Source organism: Carcharodon carcharias, chromosome 7 (genome assembly GCF_017639515.1).
Source record: "Carcharodon carcharias isolate sCarCar2 chromosome 7, sCarCar2.pri, whole genome shotgun sequence".
Lineage (NCBI taxonomy): Eukaryota > Metazoa > Chordata > Chondrichthyes > Lamniformes > Lamnidae > Carcharodon > Carcharodon carcharias.
Genome location: NC_054473.1, coordinates 23,008,679 through 23,026,319, shown reverse-complemented (window position 1 = coordinate 23,026,319; position 17,641 = coordinate 23,008,679). Strand labels below are relative to the sequence as shown.

General features: G+C 43.3%; 1 protein-coding gene across 1 annotated transcript in view; it reads left to right on the top strand.

Moving 5' to 3' along the window:
• The window catches only part of LOC121279980 (interleukin-17 receptor E-like), a 73,685-nt gene that overhangs the window by 32,119 nt on the left and 23,925 nt on the right, over positions 1-17,641 (top strand). Inside the window, exons 3-10 of the mRNA XM_041191600.1 lie at positions 1,359-1,502; positions 2,326-2,385; positions 2,844-2,950; positions 4,922-5,045; positions 6,808-6,947; positions 8,830-8,886; positions 10,816-10,882; positions 12,011-12,183. Of these exons, the coding sequence (XP_041047534.1) occupies positions 1,359-1,502; positions 2,326-2,385; positions 2,844-2,950; positions 4,922-5,045; positions 6,808-6,947; positions 8,830-8,886; positions 10,816-10,882; positions 12,011-12,183 (872 nt within the window). The remainder of the gene's footprint in view (positions 1-1,358; positions 1,503-2,325; positions 2,386-2,843; positions 2,951-4,921; positions 5,046-6,807; positions 6,948-8,829; positions 8,887-10,815; positions 10,883-12,010; positions 12,184-17,641) is intronic.

Below are 17,641 nucleotides of genomic sequence, written 5' to 3'. Positions count from 1 at the left end.
GATGGAAACGCAATTGGTCTTTACATTGTTAAACCTCTTGTCAGTTAGCATGGACTGCAACCCTTACTGGTAGATTATTTTAGTCCTGAGAATCACACACCCACCACAGGGATGCTAGAGGCAATTCTAACTCCCAAAACCGAATGTATTTGGGCTCGCTGGATGTAAAAGTTTCAAATGCAGCTCCGACCCTCCTCGAGCCCACCATGGAGGCAGGAAGAGGGGCGGGTGATCAGTCTGCTCTCAGGAGGCAGCTTGATCATTGAGATCCTTTTTAGGAGGCTGCATACCTCCACTTCAACAGGTTTCCTGGTTTACCAACTATCGGCTGGGTTTCCCAGGCCTTGCAAAACGTGGCAGGACACAGGAGGTGAGAGTGACTGAATCCATAAAATAAGTCCCTTCACAGCACTGCTTCTGGGCAGGGAGGATTGTGGGCGTATCTTTAAAGCCCAGTAACCTGAACTCTAAACCCATCTCCGTGTTCTCTCCCAACCTCCCCTCAACATCTGTATGATCTTTCATCATCCTGTTCCCCCCCCACCACCTGTGAAGGTCAATGCCCCCAGATCCCTCTTCCCCCGCCCTGTCCCATCAGTGGCAGTGCCTGAATGTTTGTTTCAAAATCAATTCTTCAATAAACTGTGACTGTCTAACAAATCTATGCCAGCCATCATTTTAATGTGCCATCTGACCTATCCTGAAATGCAGATCCACTCCCATGGTAGGTAATTAGCCATTGTCAGACGGGACCATAGGTATCTCCATTAGAGAGAGACAATCGGTTATATAGCTTGAAGGGCATCGCTTCACATTAAGCATGGGGTGGCGCAGAGGCAAGACCCAAGTCTACCTCAGCTGGAACAGGAATTGAGCCCATGCTGTTGGCATTATTTTGAACCACATACTAGCCATCTCACCAATTGAGCTAACTGTCCCCCATTCCCATGGATGTGGTGCACGTTTCCAATCTATTCACCCAATTGCCTGAGGCCTTTACTCACCCGATTGGTATAGTTTTGTGTCCTCGGGTCATTCAAAAGTCTCCTAATCCCATCAGCCCATAAATCAACCCCAATACCAACGATGGTATCGTCTTTACTGTAGTTTGCTAAGCTTTGCAAGCTGCACCAATACTGCCAGCCCATCCCTGCCCCTATCACCATGGCGACTAGAGTTTGTGATGGGCCTATATTTTGAATACTCCTCAGAAATAGCATTTAACATGCTCCGGAGATCCACTATTGTCAAGTGCTTCAACCCCACCACTTTGAGAGAGGAAAGCTGGGAGTTTCCTGTCAATGGTCCTCTGACCTTATTCTTGGTTCACACAGATTTATTCATAATATTTCTCACAGACAATTGCACGCACCAGGAGAGAGTGGAAGCTCCCGATGGATTCAACCTGAGCTTGTCCAGGCTTATTATGTCCACCGTACTGTCCTGTCCACCATTAAAGTGCATCCCATGTGTCCGAGTGAATGTCAAGATAAACAACTCAGGTAGGAGTTGACGGCAAATGAATTTCATCCTTTGCTGAGTGTCAGGAATGTCAAACCTAATCCTTTGTGCCATGGTGTTGAAGGTGGATTGTTCTAGGATATTTGAATCTCCTTTATAGAATGTGCATGAGAAATAAAATTCAAAATGTTAGTCCTGGGAAGAGTCAGTGATCAATGTTCTTCCAGTGAGGTGTGGGTAACTCACTTAAACCAGCTGGATTAATACCTCTGCACGAGATCACAGTTAAAGGATATCTCAAGATTGGCCCGATTCCAAACCAGTTTGATAGAAACCCACTCACTGTCCCAGAAAAAGAGGCCCACGTTATGTTAACTTTTGGGCCTTATTTAAATTCCACCATCCAACCTCCCATCTCCTTTCGGAGACTGCCCACGGCAAAAGTCAAGCCGCAGAATCGGCTGCCAGAGATCCTATGATTAGGAGGCGTTTGGTTGGAAGTGCGGGGAGAGGATATCCAGGAGTTAGGAATGTGCCTAATCTTTCCTTGTAGGATCAGGCAGAACGCGAGGAATGTAAACAAAAAAAAACATTGAACTTTACCTTTTGGGCCTTTTCTGACCCTGATCATCTTCAGCCATTGGGTTGCCTGAAGGGAAACCCACTGCCCCTTCTTGCTCAGCCTCCATTGTTAAAATTGCACTTGGGTCTCAGTGACATCACGAGGACCTAACATGGCTTTGTTAAAGAGGAGCCCTTGGCTTTGGGCAAATGGCCTTGCTGCCTGCTCAGTTGTGCAAGTTAAAATTGCGAAGAAGAGTCATATTGGACTTGAAATGTTAACTCTTGTTTCTCTCTCCACAGATGCTGCCAGACCTGCTGAGATTTTCCAGCACTTTTTGTTTTTATTCAAAATTCCAGAAGGTCAGTTTTGAGCAGCTCCAGGGTGGGTAGGTAGCCTGGGTGATTTTAACTGCACACCCACCCGATTTCCACCACTATCAGCCATAGGCTTTTGCAATTCAGATGTTAGTTTGAAGTGAACGAGCTTTCCAACTGTGAGGCAGCTAAAAGTGCATATTCTGGGTGTAAGTCTAGCATGAGGGTCTGTTCCAGGATTTCCAATCCAGGCATGATGGGTCTTTTTCACTGTTTCCAATCCAAGTTTGACTCCAGAGTTCAGGTCAGGCTAGAACTCAGTAGTCTGTAATCCAGAATAATTCATTTACTATAAACTAGGTGTAGAGTTGTTCCTGTTAGTTGTGACCAAGCTAACTTGATGTCGTCTGATCAACTTCATTTGCCAATAGATATTAATCGCTCCGTTTTCTTTTTGGGTATCAGAGATTCTCACTGCAGTCTAATTTTTGTCTCTCCTTCAGTGCCAGTGAGAATTGAAGGAGTGCAAATTCACTTCTTTGAATACAAAAGCAACAGAAACAATGGGATTCAAGTCCGATGGAGAAACCACATGCCGGCCATCAAATCGGTGAGTTCACATTCCATAAGATAACATCCAACTTACAGACATCAGTAGGTATTTGACCCAGCAAATCTAGGCTGGTGTTCCTGCTTGATATGAGCCTTCTCCACTTTACTTCATCTCGCTGTATCAACAGCCCTTGACTTTATCTCAATTTGCCCTCAGCATCCACCCTTAACCTGTTGGCCTTCAGCTGGGATGTGGAGGCGTGTACCTTTCAGTGTCTCCAACCTTCAATGAAAATGGATGTCCAAACAGATCCAGCCAAAGATTCCAGTATCAGATTTATTCCTCTTTTGGGTCTTTTCTAACCTTGTTATTCTAGATTATTAGAATATCTTAGATAGCTCACATTGGCACGTTCCAAATCCCTGTACACTATCCTTTCCTTGGGTATTCAATAATGTGCTCAGGAAACCTAGGCTGGTCATTGCTTTTAATGTCTGGAAATAGCCATTGCCTCTGTAGGAACTCACCCCAGTCTTTTGAAAATGGGGCAGTATCACATCGGACCCTCTCTTAAATTTAAAATATCAAAAAAATGTATTTTACAAAAGCTAAAGGAAGCAAATTGTAACAGATTTAGAGTCTAGAATCTTACAGCACAGAAGGAGGCCATTCAGCCTGTAATGTTGATGCTGGCTCTCTGAAAGAGCTATCCATTAGCCCCACTCTTTTCCCATAACCCTGCAATTCTTTTCCTCTGTAAGTGAAGATCCATTTCCCCTTTGAAAGTTACTACTGAATATCCTTCCTCCACCCTTACAGGCAGTGCATTCCGGTCATAGCGACTCTATATATAATGTGTATCAGACAGGATATCCCAGGAGGTAGTGGGATCCGGAGTATAGGATTTGCTTCCTTTTCTTTCCCTCTCTGCTGCCACTCTGCCCCATAATTAAGGCATTGGGACTCACCGCGTGATACAGCTTGATGAACAAGTTGTCCCCATTTGGAACGATTGCAGCAAGCTCTTCCCTGCCATTAATGTTAATGCTGCCACACTTCAAGGAAAGCTCCGAAGTGTCTTTGAAATGTTTTGTCTCCCCTGGAATGTTAGCCTTTTGAGATTTGAGAAAACAGGACCTGACAGGGGAAGCACATTTTGGCCATCTGGATGCAGTGCCCAGACACTTGGTGGCTGATAATGCCAGACCAGGGCTTGAGGCCTGGATCACTGCACTGGAGCTGGAAGCAATTTTTCTGCCTATTTTTAAACATCTCCCTGGCAAAGAGTTCTTCAGGGATGACAACAACAGCTTATCTTTATATAGCACCTTTAACGTACTGAAACATCCCAAGGTGCTTCACAGGAGCATTATAAAGTATGACACTGAGACATGTAAAAATATATTAGGTCAAATGACCAAAAGCTGAAAGAGGAAGGTTTAAAGGAGTACCAGAGGAGAAGAGAGGCATAGGGAAGGAACTCCAGACCTTGAGGCTGATGGGCAACTGAAGGCACAGCCTCCAATGATGGAGCGAATACTATCAGAGATGCGTAAGAGGCCTGAATTTGGGGAGTACAGATATCTTGGAGGGTTGTAGAACTGGAGGAGATTACAGAGACAGGGAGGGGGGGCTGAGGCCATGGAGGGATAGAAAACAAGGATGAAAAAGGGACAGCCAAACACCTTTGCAGGGACAGACACCCCTCTAGCCAGCCAGTTTACAGCAGTATTTTGAGGATCCTTAGTAAGCGATGCAAGCTTACCAAGTGCTCAAAATCAGCAATGGAAAACTGATGAGGGTGCCCTCTTTGATCTCAGGAAGCAGCAGAGTCTCACAGGAGGCACAATTTTGGCATAACTGTCGGGGTTATGTCCCTAAGTGGGTCTGCCTGTGTTTGTGTTGTAATGTGATACATAGTCGGTTTGAGTAATGTTCACAGGAAGTCATTGATTGTGTTTTTTGATTGAATGTGAATTACGTTGTCGAGCACCTTCAATCAGATGCTTTTATTTTAACTGTGTACAGGCTACCTTCACATTTGAATGCTTTGAATCAGATGCTGGGTCTCAAGTGGAAGTTATGGTTAAGACAATCCCAGATTACGGACAACAGTTAACTGAAAAATACAATGTCGAAGATCATGGAACTGGTACGAGCACTAACTCAACTCTCTATAGTCAGGCAAAAGCAATAACAGTGACCTTCATATTGCGCCCTATTTCCTCAGGTATAGTTCCAGCGTCTCTTGGACTAGGACGACTGACTATATTTTAATCAGTGCCTGTCCCTATTTGGCAAACCTGGCCTGTTTTTTTTGCTGAGGGAAGGATATGTGCAACAACAGGTAAGTTGGTGTGAAGCGACCAGTGCAATGTCAGGGGGAAGTTATGTACAGCGCAGTAATGGGGAAACTGTGTTTCTGGTCTGTGTGGGCTGGGTCTGCAGCATGATCCAAAATTCCAGATGTGACCTACACACCTGGTGGAGGCTGCCTTGCTTATCAACCCCACCAACCCCCCACCATTGGTGGCCCCTAAAGGTGACATGCATTCATACCATATAAACAGACGAATTAGGAGCAGGAGTCAGCCATTCGGCCCTTCAAGCCTGCTCTGCCATTTGACAAGATCATGGTTGATCTGATTGTGGCCTCAACTCTACTTTCCTGTCCTCCTTCCATAACCTTTGACTCCCTTGTCAATTAAAAATATTCAACGATCCTACCTCCACTGCTGTCTGGGGAAGAGAATTCCACAGACTAACAACCCCCTGAGAGAAGAAGTTCTCCTCATCTCCATCTTAAATGGAAGACCGCTTATTTTTAAACTGTGCCCCCTAGTTCTAGTCTCCCCCACAAGGGGAAATGTCCTATCAAAATCCCCTCAGAATCTTTAATGTTTCATTGGGTTCACTTCTCATTCTTTTAAACTTTAGTGGATACAGGCCCAATCTGTTCAACCTTTCAGGAAATAATTTTTCTTGAGGGAAGATAAAAGCAAAATACTGTGGATGCTGAAACTTTGTTTCTCTCTCCACAGCTGCTGTCAGACCCGCTGAGTTTTTCCAGATCACCCAGCATTTTCTGTTTTTGGTTTCTTGAGGGGAGTTTTGGTGCCCCTGGAAGCAGCTGAGTGACATTGTCAAGAGGTTGTGACCAAAAATGCAACTGCGTCAGATAAATAACCCTGTCAAAAATAGCGATATGAGGTTAATGGGGTAGTTTGTCATTTCTGCTCTGTCTGTGCAAACAGGCATTAGAGCATCATATATCTCCTTCGATATTCATTATGGGAGCATATGGAGGTAGAACCATGTTTATGTCACTGGACTAGTAATCCAGAGGCCTCGATTAGTGATCTCGAGGCAAGAGTTCAAATCCCATCATGTGCAGCTAGGGAAATTTAAATTCAATTAATTAAGTAAACCTGAAATAAAAAGCTGGTCTCAGCAACAGTGATGAGCACATCTGATATCCTTTAGGGAAGGAAATCTGCTGTCCTTACCCAGCCTGGCCTATATGTGACATCAGACCCACAACAGTGTGGTTGATTGATAACTGCTCTCTGGAAAGGCCTAGGAAGCTACTTGGTTTTATTCAAGAAGACAGCTCAACGCCACCACCTCAAGGGCAATTAGGCAATAAATTGCTGGCTGTACCAGCAATGCCTACCTCCTGTGATTGAATAAAATGAAAGAATCTGGATAGCCAAGAGGGATATGGAATGACTGTAACCACGCTTGCTTAGCTTTCCCAACTAAGCAATATGACTGAAAGTTGAAAACACTCTGAAGCCTATTGAACTGTGTTTGTTTGTGACGGATTTGATAAAGTTTATTAATGAAATCTATGTACATATCACATAGTTACACAATATTTATATATACTTAAACATTCTCCCATTTTACTGTAGGTCCAGAGATGACTTATTCAGTTCTTCCTCAGAAGAAGCAGATTATAATTAGCGTTCCTGCAGGCCATGTTGTGAAAGCCATGTTATGTTACCAACGGGGCCTGGTGTGTCGCGAGCTGAAGAACCGCTCAGTTCAGCTGGTAAGGAGCTGACCCAAGTTTAAATCTGTTGAGAGGTAACAAAGGTTGAGATGCTTCTGCCCACAATCCTGCAAAACCTGAGGTGAAATGGCACTTGGAGTTACAGCTGTGCCAAGGGTGGTAGGACATGGCTTCATCTCAGCAATAATAGCTAAAAATTCATTCAGGGGATGTGGGCATTGCTAGCCAGGCCAGCATTTATTGCAATTTTCCTCCTTAAGAGATGCTTAATAATCAAAAAGGTGTGACAGAAGTGACTGCACTTCAAGAGTACTTCATGGGCTGTAAAGCGCTTTGAGATGACCTGAAATCGTGAAAGGAACTGCAGAATATTTCTTTCCCTTTTAGTGAGCATCCTTAAGCCATCAGTGTTTAAAACCACCTTGTAAAGTTAGAGAATGTGCTGCTGAAACAGAATGTCGGAACAGGGGCAAAGACAAGTGATCTTATAAAAGTAGTGCATTTTTTCAAAAGCCAATTACACGGGTAACTTGTGATCTTACTCTTTGACAGTGTAACATTTATATTTACAGTCACAAAACTATCATTTTTCATAGTATTGCTGGATATTGTAAGATACGCTTATGTATGTTTGTGTGTGTGTGGTTCTGTGGGTGGCTGATTTAATTGAATTAGAGTCGGATAGACTGCAAGGTTGAAATTATCAAAAGAGTTGATTGTAAAAAGAGTATTTGAAACGCAAATGAATGACGAGGGCCAAAATCTCAACAGATAGGGTGTGACTGAAATTTGCATTTTAAGATAAGTGGGGAGGGGTTTGATTTTCATCGGGGTAACTAACAAGATAAATAAGGCAAGGATATTACATTTATTTTTCCCAAAAGGAAAAGGCCATGTTGACAACATGAAATATTTTCATATTATGAGGAAAGTAAATTTCAAAGACATGTGGGAGCAATGGGATTTACAGATTAAAGAGGAAGAAATATATTTAAAGAAGGATGGAAGGTTGCACCATGGGTGGCTGTGTAAGATCTGAAAGATACACCGTGTGAAACAGACTTGGAGGGAAAAGCCTCTAGCCACTTTGCAGAAGTCTGCTGCACCAGTAACCAAAGTTGTGTTAAAAGCCTTTGGAATCCCACTGTCGAGTGGGTGCTTGTGTTGGTGGATTGCCCATCTAAATTTAAAATCTATTTTGTACTGTTGCCTTAAAGAGGGTGTGTAGCTGGGAGTCAGATAAATTAGGAATTTTGAGATTTGTCATAATAATAAGGAACTGTAATGGTAATCTTATTTTAATTCTTGTCTTCTGTAATTAATTAATTTAATTTAATTTTTAAAATCTCTAAAGGTGTTAGTGGATTCATTACCTTTGAATTCAGTGCCCAAACCTTCTCATCATAAATACAAATTGCAAAGCCATTGTGATAGCGCAGCCAAGTTTCCCTTGTAGATTTGGTCAAAATCAAACTCCTCCCCACCTACCTTAAAATGTAAATTTCAGTCACACCCTACCTGTTGAGATTTCGACCCTCGTCACTCATTAGCATTTCAAATACCCTTTTTACAATCAACTCTTTTGATAATTTCAACCTTGCAGTCTATCCGACTCTAATTCAATTAAATCAGCCACCCACAGAACCAAATACCACCTGCTATATCATAACAGTACTAGCAACGTTTAATGTATTGATAGTTTTTTGTTTTTTGAGATGCAGGCTACATTTGTATATTATCCAGTCTCAACTTAGGTAAAATGTTGCATTACATAGGTACAGTTAGTGCACTAACTGGAACTAGGTTGGAAATATTCTGAAGTTTATTCTCTGGTCATTTTATACTTGCAACTTCCTCATTCTCCGCATTGTTCTGAGCATGCTGTCTATCCTTTTGAATTGCTTCTTGTGTGTCATTGCAGATTAACGCCACATCCTCTCTGTCCTATGAATACCTGCTTCCTTGCCTCTGCATCCAGGTAAAGATGATGATTAAAGTCTAATTTCAATTAAGCCTTTTCTTTTAATTCTTCATTATCTTTTCCAGGCTAATAGCCCCCAGACTCCCATGCTGCCTTCACTGATAATCTCCAGTTCAGGATTTTCCTTTGTTGTGTAAACAAGCTTGTTTCAAATAAGGAAAGATTCTAATTAGTAGAATGGCAGAGTACTGGTTAGGAAAACCTGCTGATACAGAGACACTGGATCTAGGGCTTATGCCCTTCATTTTCAATGACCAGACCGAATGCTATTACGGGAGAAAACCATGTGATTTTATTTTTATTCTTTTGCAGAACATGGGCTACGCTGGCTAGGCCAGTATTTTTGTTGCCCATCCCTAATTGCCCTTGAGAAGGTGGTGGTGAGCCACCTACTTGAATCACTGCAGTCCATGTAGGTACACCCACTGTGCTGTTTGGGAGGAAGTTCCAGGATTTGGACCCAGCAACAGTGAAGAAACGGCAATATAGTTCCAAGTGAGAATGGTGTGTGGCTTGGAGGGGAACTTCCAGCTGGTGGTATGTTACTATGAGTCTGCTGGTAGAGGGTGTGGGTTTGGAAGGTGCTGTCGAAGGAGGCTTGGAGAGTTTCTGCAATGCATCTTGTAGATGGTACACACGTGCTGCTATCGTGCATTGGTGGTGGAGGGATTGGATGCTGAGAGGTGATGGATGGGGTGCCAATCAAGCAGGCTGCTTTGTCCTGGCTGGGTCAAGCTTCTTGAGTGTTGTGGGAGCTGCACTCATCCATGCAAATAGGGAGTATTCCATTACACTCCTGACTTGTGCCTTGTAGATGGTGGATAGGCTCTGGGAGTCAGCTGGTGAGTTATTCGTCGCAGGATTCCTCACCTCTGACCTGCTCCTATAGCCACAGTGTTTATATGGCTAGTCCACTTCAGTTCCTGGTCAATGGTGAACCCCAGAATGTTGATAGCGGGGGATTCAGTGATGGTAATGTCATTGAGTGACATTGGGAGATGGTTAGATTCTCTCTTGTTTATCCATAGGATGAAATATTTGGTGGCAGCTTCCTTAACCCTGTAGTCGTTTTTCATGTGTACACCAGAAAAATCAGATGGGGTTTATAGTGGGAGGTCAATCTGCTGTTGTCAGATAAATGCCCCTCCCTGAAGTTGTACATTGATCCCTTAATAGCTGCACCCTTTCTGATTATGGATTTTTGTACCATGAACAATTATTCTTCTGTTTTCATCTGCACCCTGTGATCAGGAGCAGGATGATCCACCACCCCCACCACCAGCTGCAGCCCTGCCACCCAACCAACCTGGAGACCAGTTGGAAATGCCCAAGCTGCTGCCCTGGTTGTGGTCAGCAGAGTTAGCACAGACCAAGGATTGAAGCTGGAACTATGGTCATCAGTGCCCAGCCCAGGTGGTGTTTGACCCATGACGCCATTGGGGGAATGAATTTACTTTTTATTTTCCTTGCCAATTTTCTCGGCTAAGTATTGACCTCTCCTTAAGGCATGGCCACTTTGTCAGGCTGTGGTTCCACTGGCGCACTGGCATTTTGCCCAACTTACCATTATTTACATGTGAACCCAGTCAGAGGCTGTTGGCAGGCTACTTAACTATGGGGACCGTCATAGCTAAGGACAGTCAGATTCTGTCCTCGCTCAACATCCATACAGGTGCATTTTGCGAATATGAACAATACCATGAAGCTGTATTTCTACCCCTCCTTGGTCCTGAGTATCAATACCAATTGTAAGGCATCTACCATCAGTTAGCGACCTCAGCACAGGCTGAGAATTGAACCATGACAACTCAATTTGTGAGCTTGCTGAGCTATCATTTACTCATTTTGACTGTGTCTCCTGTCCTGTGATGTTTTGATCAGTGGAGGAAGCTTATTGAATAAAGTTAACTTGTTTTGTTTCTTCAGGTAATTTACCTTGGGTCTGATAGTCATCGGACAAAGGTCTGTCCATTCACCAATGCCCCCGAAGCCTGTGAGTATAAAACAAAGATAATTAAATGTTTTACAGGGATGCGATTAAACTAGGGAAAAGCACAAATGTAATCAAAAAGTGTTTTGAATGGTGACAGGAACGAAGATGGTGGAAAAATGAGCCATTCTCTGAGAAAAAAAATTGCTAATGTAGAAGAGATCTGAATATATGCAGACAAGGTAGATAGATGGGCTAAGGAATTGCAGATGAAGTTTAATGTGGGTAAATGTAAGATTGAACACGTTGGAACGTTAAACATGAAACATGGGTGTCCCACTGATATGGGAAAAAGTAATTATTAAGCATTCACTAACCATTGTGTAAAGAAGTCTGTCAGAAACAAGGCTATTAAGATGATTCCTGGTCAGATTTGCTTAATGATTTTAAATTGATTGTTTTCCTTTAAAATTGCTTTGATAAAATTACATTTGATATTTGAACTTTGCCTTGAAAGGGTATTGGTGTGTTGATATGGGCACATTGATTTGAGAGAAATGTAACTTAATTGGGGCATAGATTTAAATATTGTATGTGGTCCCTGGAACACCAAGGTTCAGTTCAGTTGTGGGCACCACACTTTAGGAAGGATGTCAAGTGAAGAGGCAGAGGAGATTTCCCACCAGGGATGAGGGAGTTCAGTTATGTGGAGAGTCTTGAGAATCTGGGATCATTGTGCTTAGAGCAGGTAAGGTTAAGGGGAGATTTGATTATGTTGTTCAAAACTACAAGAGGTTTTGATGGAGGAAATAAGGTTGGTAACCAGGGGACACAGATTTAAGATAATTGGCAAAAGAACCATTGGGGAGATCAGAAGAAACCTTTCATTTGAATTGTTACAATCTGGAATGTTCTGCCTGAAAGGATGGCAGATACTGATTCAATAGTAACTTTCCAAAGTGAATTGGATTTATACTTGAAGAGAATATAAGCAAAGTGTAAAGGAGTAGACTAGTTAGATAGTGTTTTCAGAGAGGCAGCATAGGCACGTTAGGGCGAATGGCCTGTTTCTTTGCTGTAAGATTCTATGATTAATTTTGTATATAACATACTCCATAGAAACCAAAAGCAATCTTGTTGTCTCCCCTTGTTTCTGAAGTTTGACGTTTACTTCATAATCTTTCTGAACAGTTGGTCCCGATCTGTGGAGGTCGAGCAACTTCTCTGATCTGACTCATCGTACCAACAACATGGCAGTTCGTTTCTCTGGGAAATGCTACATTAAACCTCGTGCTGTCCTCTGCTGGAAATCAAATGGGTTCTGTGAAGAGTTTGAGGGGTCGGCCACTGAGTTCTTGAAGTCTGTAAGCGACCGTCTCATGCAGTACCACCAATCACTAGGAGGAATTCTGCTCCTCATTAACAGTGAATGTCAGAGAAATTAAGGAATAATTTTTAGTTTCAACAGATGAACAATAAAGAGTAGTGTGTCTGTACTTTCACAATACACTCAATTAGTGGACATAGCTTCCTACCAACAGTGCAGCCTTTGCATGTGTAGTGGACTATAGAACTAAATAGAATGAATGTACAGCACAGAAAACAGTGAGTCAATTGAATAGGTTTGATTGCAATTTGAATAATTCAATCAGCAGTCTGATAATGGACATTATTGCAATAGATAGCCTGTGCGATAAACCTGAATAATAGGCTGTCTACTAATGAATGTTCTTTTAATGGGTATGGTGATAGTGCTGCTACATGGAAAATATTCACATTGATAGAAAGCTCATACCCAATTATTTAGGTCTTTTTTCCATTCCTCTTCCAGTACATATGTGAAATGGCCTTGTAGAATCATTTAGAGCCCTAGTTTGCAAACATCTTTACTGAATAATCTGTTCAAAGCAACATTTAATCAAATTGTACTGGAGCATACAGTTGGTACCTCAGTCAATTAACCTCTGCAATGTAAGCTCAGGCAGTTAACATTGTTGAGTCACTTAACAGGAACTCAAACTGAAATATCAGCCTGTCTTTTTACAGACGATATATTTAGTACAACAAAGTACAAAGTTCAGTACGGCAAAACATAGTAGGCCCAGAAAAGTAGAGACTCTCATTCATCCTCAGGTTTGATTGCCAGCATTTTTAATATATTTTTATAAATAGTTTACTGGAGCAAGGCATAGTTTGTACTAAATGAGAGGTTCGTGACACCCCAGTGTTTCTATTGGTGCAAATTCACAATAAACTTGGTTGCATCTTCTGAAAGCATCAGGTGAGGCGGGCATTAAATTGTTAAACTGGGCAGTCTATTAAATCTGGACTGCATTGCCCTCTGAGTCAGAAGAAAGTTAACAGATCAGTTGTGAGACCAGTTCTGCAGTATGGTGTTCTCCTTATCATATAGACACACGAGAAAAGGTACAGAGAAAAGTGACAAGGATGACTCCAGGCCTTGGGGGATTGAATTATGGCGAAAGGCTCAATCATCACACTTGTCTTCCCTGAAGATAAGAGAGCTGATACAAGTCCTGAATGTGAACATCGATGAGTGGAAAAAAGGTCTAAAGGACAGATGCAAAATTCAAAGCATCAAACAAGGCTAGAGAAAAGAAAACATTTATTTTCCTACGGGATAATGGCTGTGTGGACTAACTCCCAGAGAAGGTTTTTCATTCTTGGTTAATTGGCACTTTTTTTGCAAGGAGTTGGATCAATACTTGAGCAGCAGGATTAAGAGTTACAGAAATATTTAACAATGTTATAAATTTGGGCCAGCTTAGGTAGCTCCTTGGCAAAAATAAAAATACCTGGAGAAACTCAGCAGGTCTGACAGCATCTGCGGAGAGGAACACAGTTAATGTTTCGAGTCCGTATGACTCTTCAACAGAACTAAGTATTATCTATTTTTACTTGACTTCAATAACAGGTCTTCTGTTTATTGCTCATTTAATACCTTTGAGCCTCCCTAAAACTTTTGCTGCTCTATATTTAAAGCCTAATTAACTTATATAAAATAACTAATTAACTTATAGTCTTGCAAGGGGAAATCTGAAATAGAAGCAGAAAGTGCTGGAAATTTAGAATTTTCAAAAGGCCTCTATCTCTCTCTTCACAAAAATGTGGACCTGCAGACTTTCCAACACTGTGGGGTCAACTTTAACCAGTATTAGCTAAGGATATAAGAAACAGGGGCAGGAGTAGGCCATTTGGCCTAATGAGCCTGTCCCATCATTCAATAAGATCACGGCTGATCTGATTGTTGTCTCGAATCCACTTCCCTGCCTGTCTCCCCAGCCCCTCATAACCCTTGACTCTCTTGTAAATTAAAAATCTGCCAATCTCAACCTTGAATATACCCAGCCTTCACTGCTCTTTGGCAAAGAGAGTTCCAAAGATTAACAACCTTCTGAGAGAAGAAATTCCTCTTCATCTTCTTCTTAAATGGGAGATCCCTTATTCAGAAACTGTGCCCCACCCTCTCAAGATCTACCCTGTCGAGTCCCCTCAATGTTTCAATAAGATCACTTCAATCTTCTAAATTCCAATGTGTATAGCCCAACCTGCTTGCCCTTTCTGCATAAGACAACCCCTTCATCCCAGCAATCAACTGAGTGAACCTTCTCTGAACTGCCTCCAATGCATGTGCATCCTTCCTCAAATAAGGAGACCGAAACTGAATGCAGTACTCCAGGTGTGGTCTCACTAATTTCTTGTACAGTTGTAACAAGACTTCCCTGCTTGCTTACTCCAACTGCCAGGTAATAGGGCGTAGTAATGGCTCTAAAGATAGGGGTGGTATCCTTACCTGCCTGGTAACCCCGATGATGTGGACACTTTAAACATGTCTTACCACCAGGTGCCTGTTCCAGGCAGTCGACCTATTTCAACCTGCAGTCCCACCACCCTCCCAGCCAACACATACCTGACTGTCGAATGGCCAAGCTAGGATGTGTCAGCCTCAACCCAGTGAGCTCCTTCAATGCACCCCATGGCATTCTGTAGCTTATTGGCCCAACGTTAACATTACATTGCCGACACTTCAACTACTGGCTACCAATCAGCCAATCAGTTTCTCCTGTTGGTCACCCAAAATTGACTTCATTTAGTGTGAAATAAAAACAGAAAATGCTGGAAAGACCCAGCAGGTCTGGCAGCATCTATGGAGGGAGAAACGGAGTTAACGTTTTCAGTCCGTATGACTTTTCTTCAAAGCTAAAGACAAGTAGCTTCTTTTGTTTTATTGCTTTTAATATAATTGGGACAAATTCCAGAGCACCAAAGTAGATCTTTTAAGCAGCCTGCCTTAGCACACAGCAGGCCCTGTGGTTGCCTCCGGACTCTTTCCTGGGGCTGATGGGCCCAATGCCAGTTACCAGCCACCTCCCTCAGCAACAAAAGCCCAATTGTTTGGAGCACTTTCTCCCGAATCAGGAGCAAAAATCCGGGCCTCTGTGTCTACCATATCAAACCCATTCGTTGTCTTAATGGCCTCAGATCAGATCACCCACAGGCTTCTGTTTACTAGAGAGAAGAATCCCAGCCAGTTCAGCTTTTCCTAATAATTATACCTTCTGAGTTCTGCTGTTGCCATTGTATATTATTTTTGCCAATGCCTTCATGTACTTTGTACAATAGTGAACAGAACTGTACATTATGCAGAAATTTACAGAACAGGTGGTAGGTGATGGCGTAGTGGTATTGTCGCTGGATTAGTAATCCAAGACCCAGGGTAATGCTTGGGGATCCAGGTTCGAATCCCACCATGGCAGATAGTGGAATTTGAATTGAAAGTTGAATTGAATTCAAAAAAATCTGGAATTAAAAGTGGAATGATGACCATGATTGTTGTAAAAACCCAACTGGTTCAATAATGCACTTTAAGGAAGGAAATCTGCCATTCTTGCCTGTCTCTAGGCCCACAGCAATGTGCTTAGCAAGGCACTCAGTTGTATCAATCTACTAACAAGTCTAAAAGGAATAAAACCGGATGGACCCCACACAGCATCGTCCTAGGCACTGGAAATGACAATGGCAAACACAGCCCCGGTGACCCTGCAAAGTCCTTCTTACTAACATCTAGGAGCTAGTGCCAAAATTGGGAGAGACAATGTCCCAAGCACCACCATCACCATCCCGATGTCCTGTCCCACCGGCAGGACAGACCCAGCAGAGGTGGTGGCACAGTGATAAACAGTTGGGAGGGAGTTGCCCTGGGGGCCTCAACATTGACTCAGGGAGTCTCATGACATCAGGTCAAATATGGGCAAGATAACCTTCTGCTGATTACCACATACTGCTCTTCCTCAGCTGGTGAATCAGTGCTCCTCCATGTTGACCACCACTTGGAGGAAGCATTGAGGGTGACAAGCATGTACATTAGCAAGAGTGGCTCAGTAGCACCACTACTGACCAACCTGGCCGAGTCCTAACGGACACAGCTGCTAAACTGGGTCTGCGGCAGGTGGTGAGGGAACCAACAAGAGGGAAAAACATACTTGACCTCATCCTCACCAACCTGTCTGCTGCAGATGCATCTGTCCATGAAAGTATTGGTGGGAGTGACCATTGCACAGTCTTTGTGGAGACGAAGTTCTCTCTTAGCTTTGAGGATACTCTCCATTGTGTTATGCTTAATGGGATAGATTTCGAACAGATCCAGCAACTCAAGGCTGGGCAACCATGAGGCGCTGTGGGCCATCAGCAACAGCAAAATTGTACTTAAACAAAATCTGTAACCTCGGGGCCCAGCGTATCCCCCACTCTACCATTACCACCAAGCCAGGGGATAAACCCTGGTTCAATGAAGAGTGCATGAGGACATCCCAGGAGCAGCACCAAGCATACCTAAAAGTGAGGTGTCTGGTGAAGCTGCAACACAGGACTACTTGCGTGTCAAACAGCATAAGCAGCAAGTGATAGCTAAGCAATTCCACAACCAACGGATCAGATCTAAGCTCTGCAGTCCTGCCACATCCAGTCATGAATGGCGGTGGACAATAAACAACTCACTGGAGGAGGAGGCTCCACAAATATCCCATCCTCAATGATGGAGGCCAGGGGGTGGTGGTGGTGGTGAAAGGGGGGGTGGTGGGGGTGGGGGTGTTTTGGTGGTGGTGGAAGCACATCAGTGCAACAATCTTCAGCCAGAATTGCCAAGTGGATGATCCATCTTGGCCTCCTCCAGAGGTCTCCAGCATCACAGATGCCAGACTTCAGCCAATTCAATTCACTCCACGTGATATCAAATCCAACCCGGCTAATTACCGCCCCATCAGTCTACTCTCCATCATCAGTAAAGTGATGGAAGGGGTCATCAATAGTGCTATCAGGCAGCACTTGCTCAGCAATAACCTGCTCACTGACGCTTAGCTTGGGTTCTGCCAGGGCCACTCAGCCTCTGACCTCATTACAGCCTTGGTTCAAACATGAACTAAAGAGCTAAACTCCAGAGGTGAGGTGAGAGTGACTGCCTTTGACATCAAGCCAGTATTTGACAGAGTGTAGCATCAAGGAGCCCTAGCAAAACTGGTTGGAGTTTTACCTAGCACAAAGGAAGATGGTTGTGGTTTGTGGTTGTCAATCATCTCAGTTCTAGGACATCACTGCGTGAGTTCCTCAGGGTAGAGTCCTCAGCCCAACCTTCTTCAGCCGCTTCATCAATGACCTTCCTTCCATCATAAGGTCAGAAGTGGAGATGTTCGCTGATAGTTGCACAATGTTCAGCACCATTCGCGACTCCTCAGATTCTGAAGCAGTCCATGTCCAAAATGCAGTAGGACCTGGACAATATTCAAGCTTGGGATGACAAGTGGC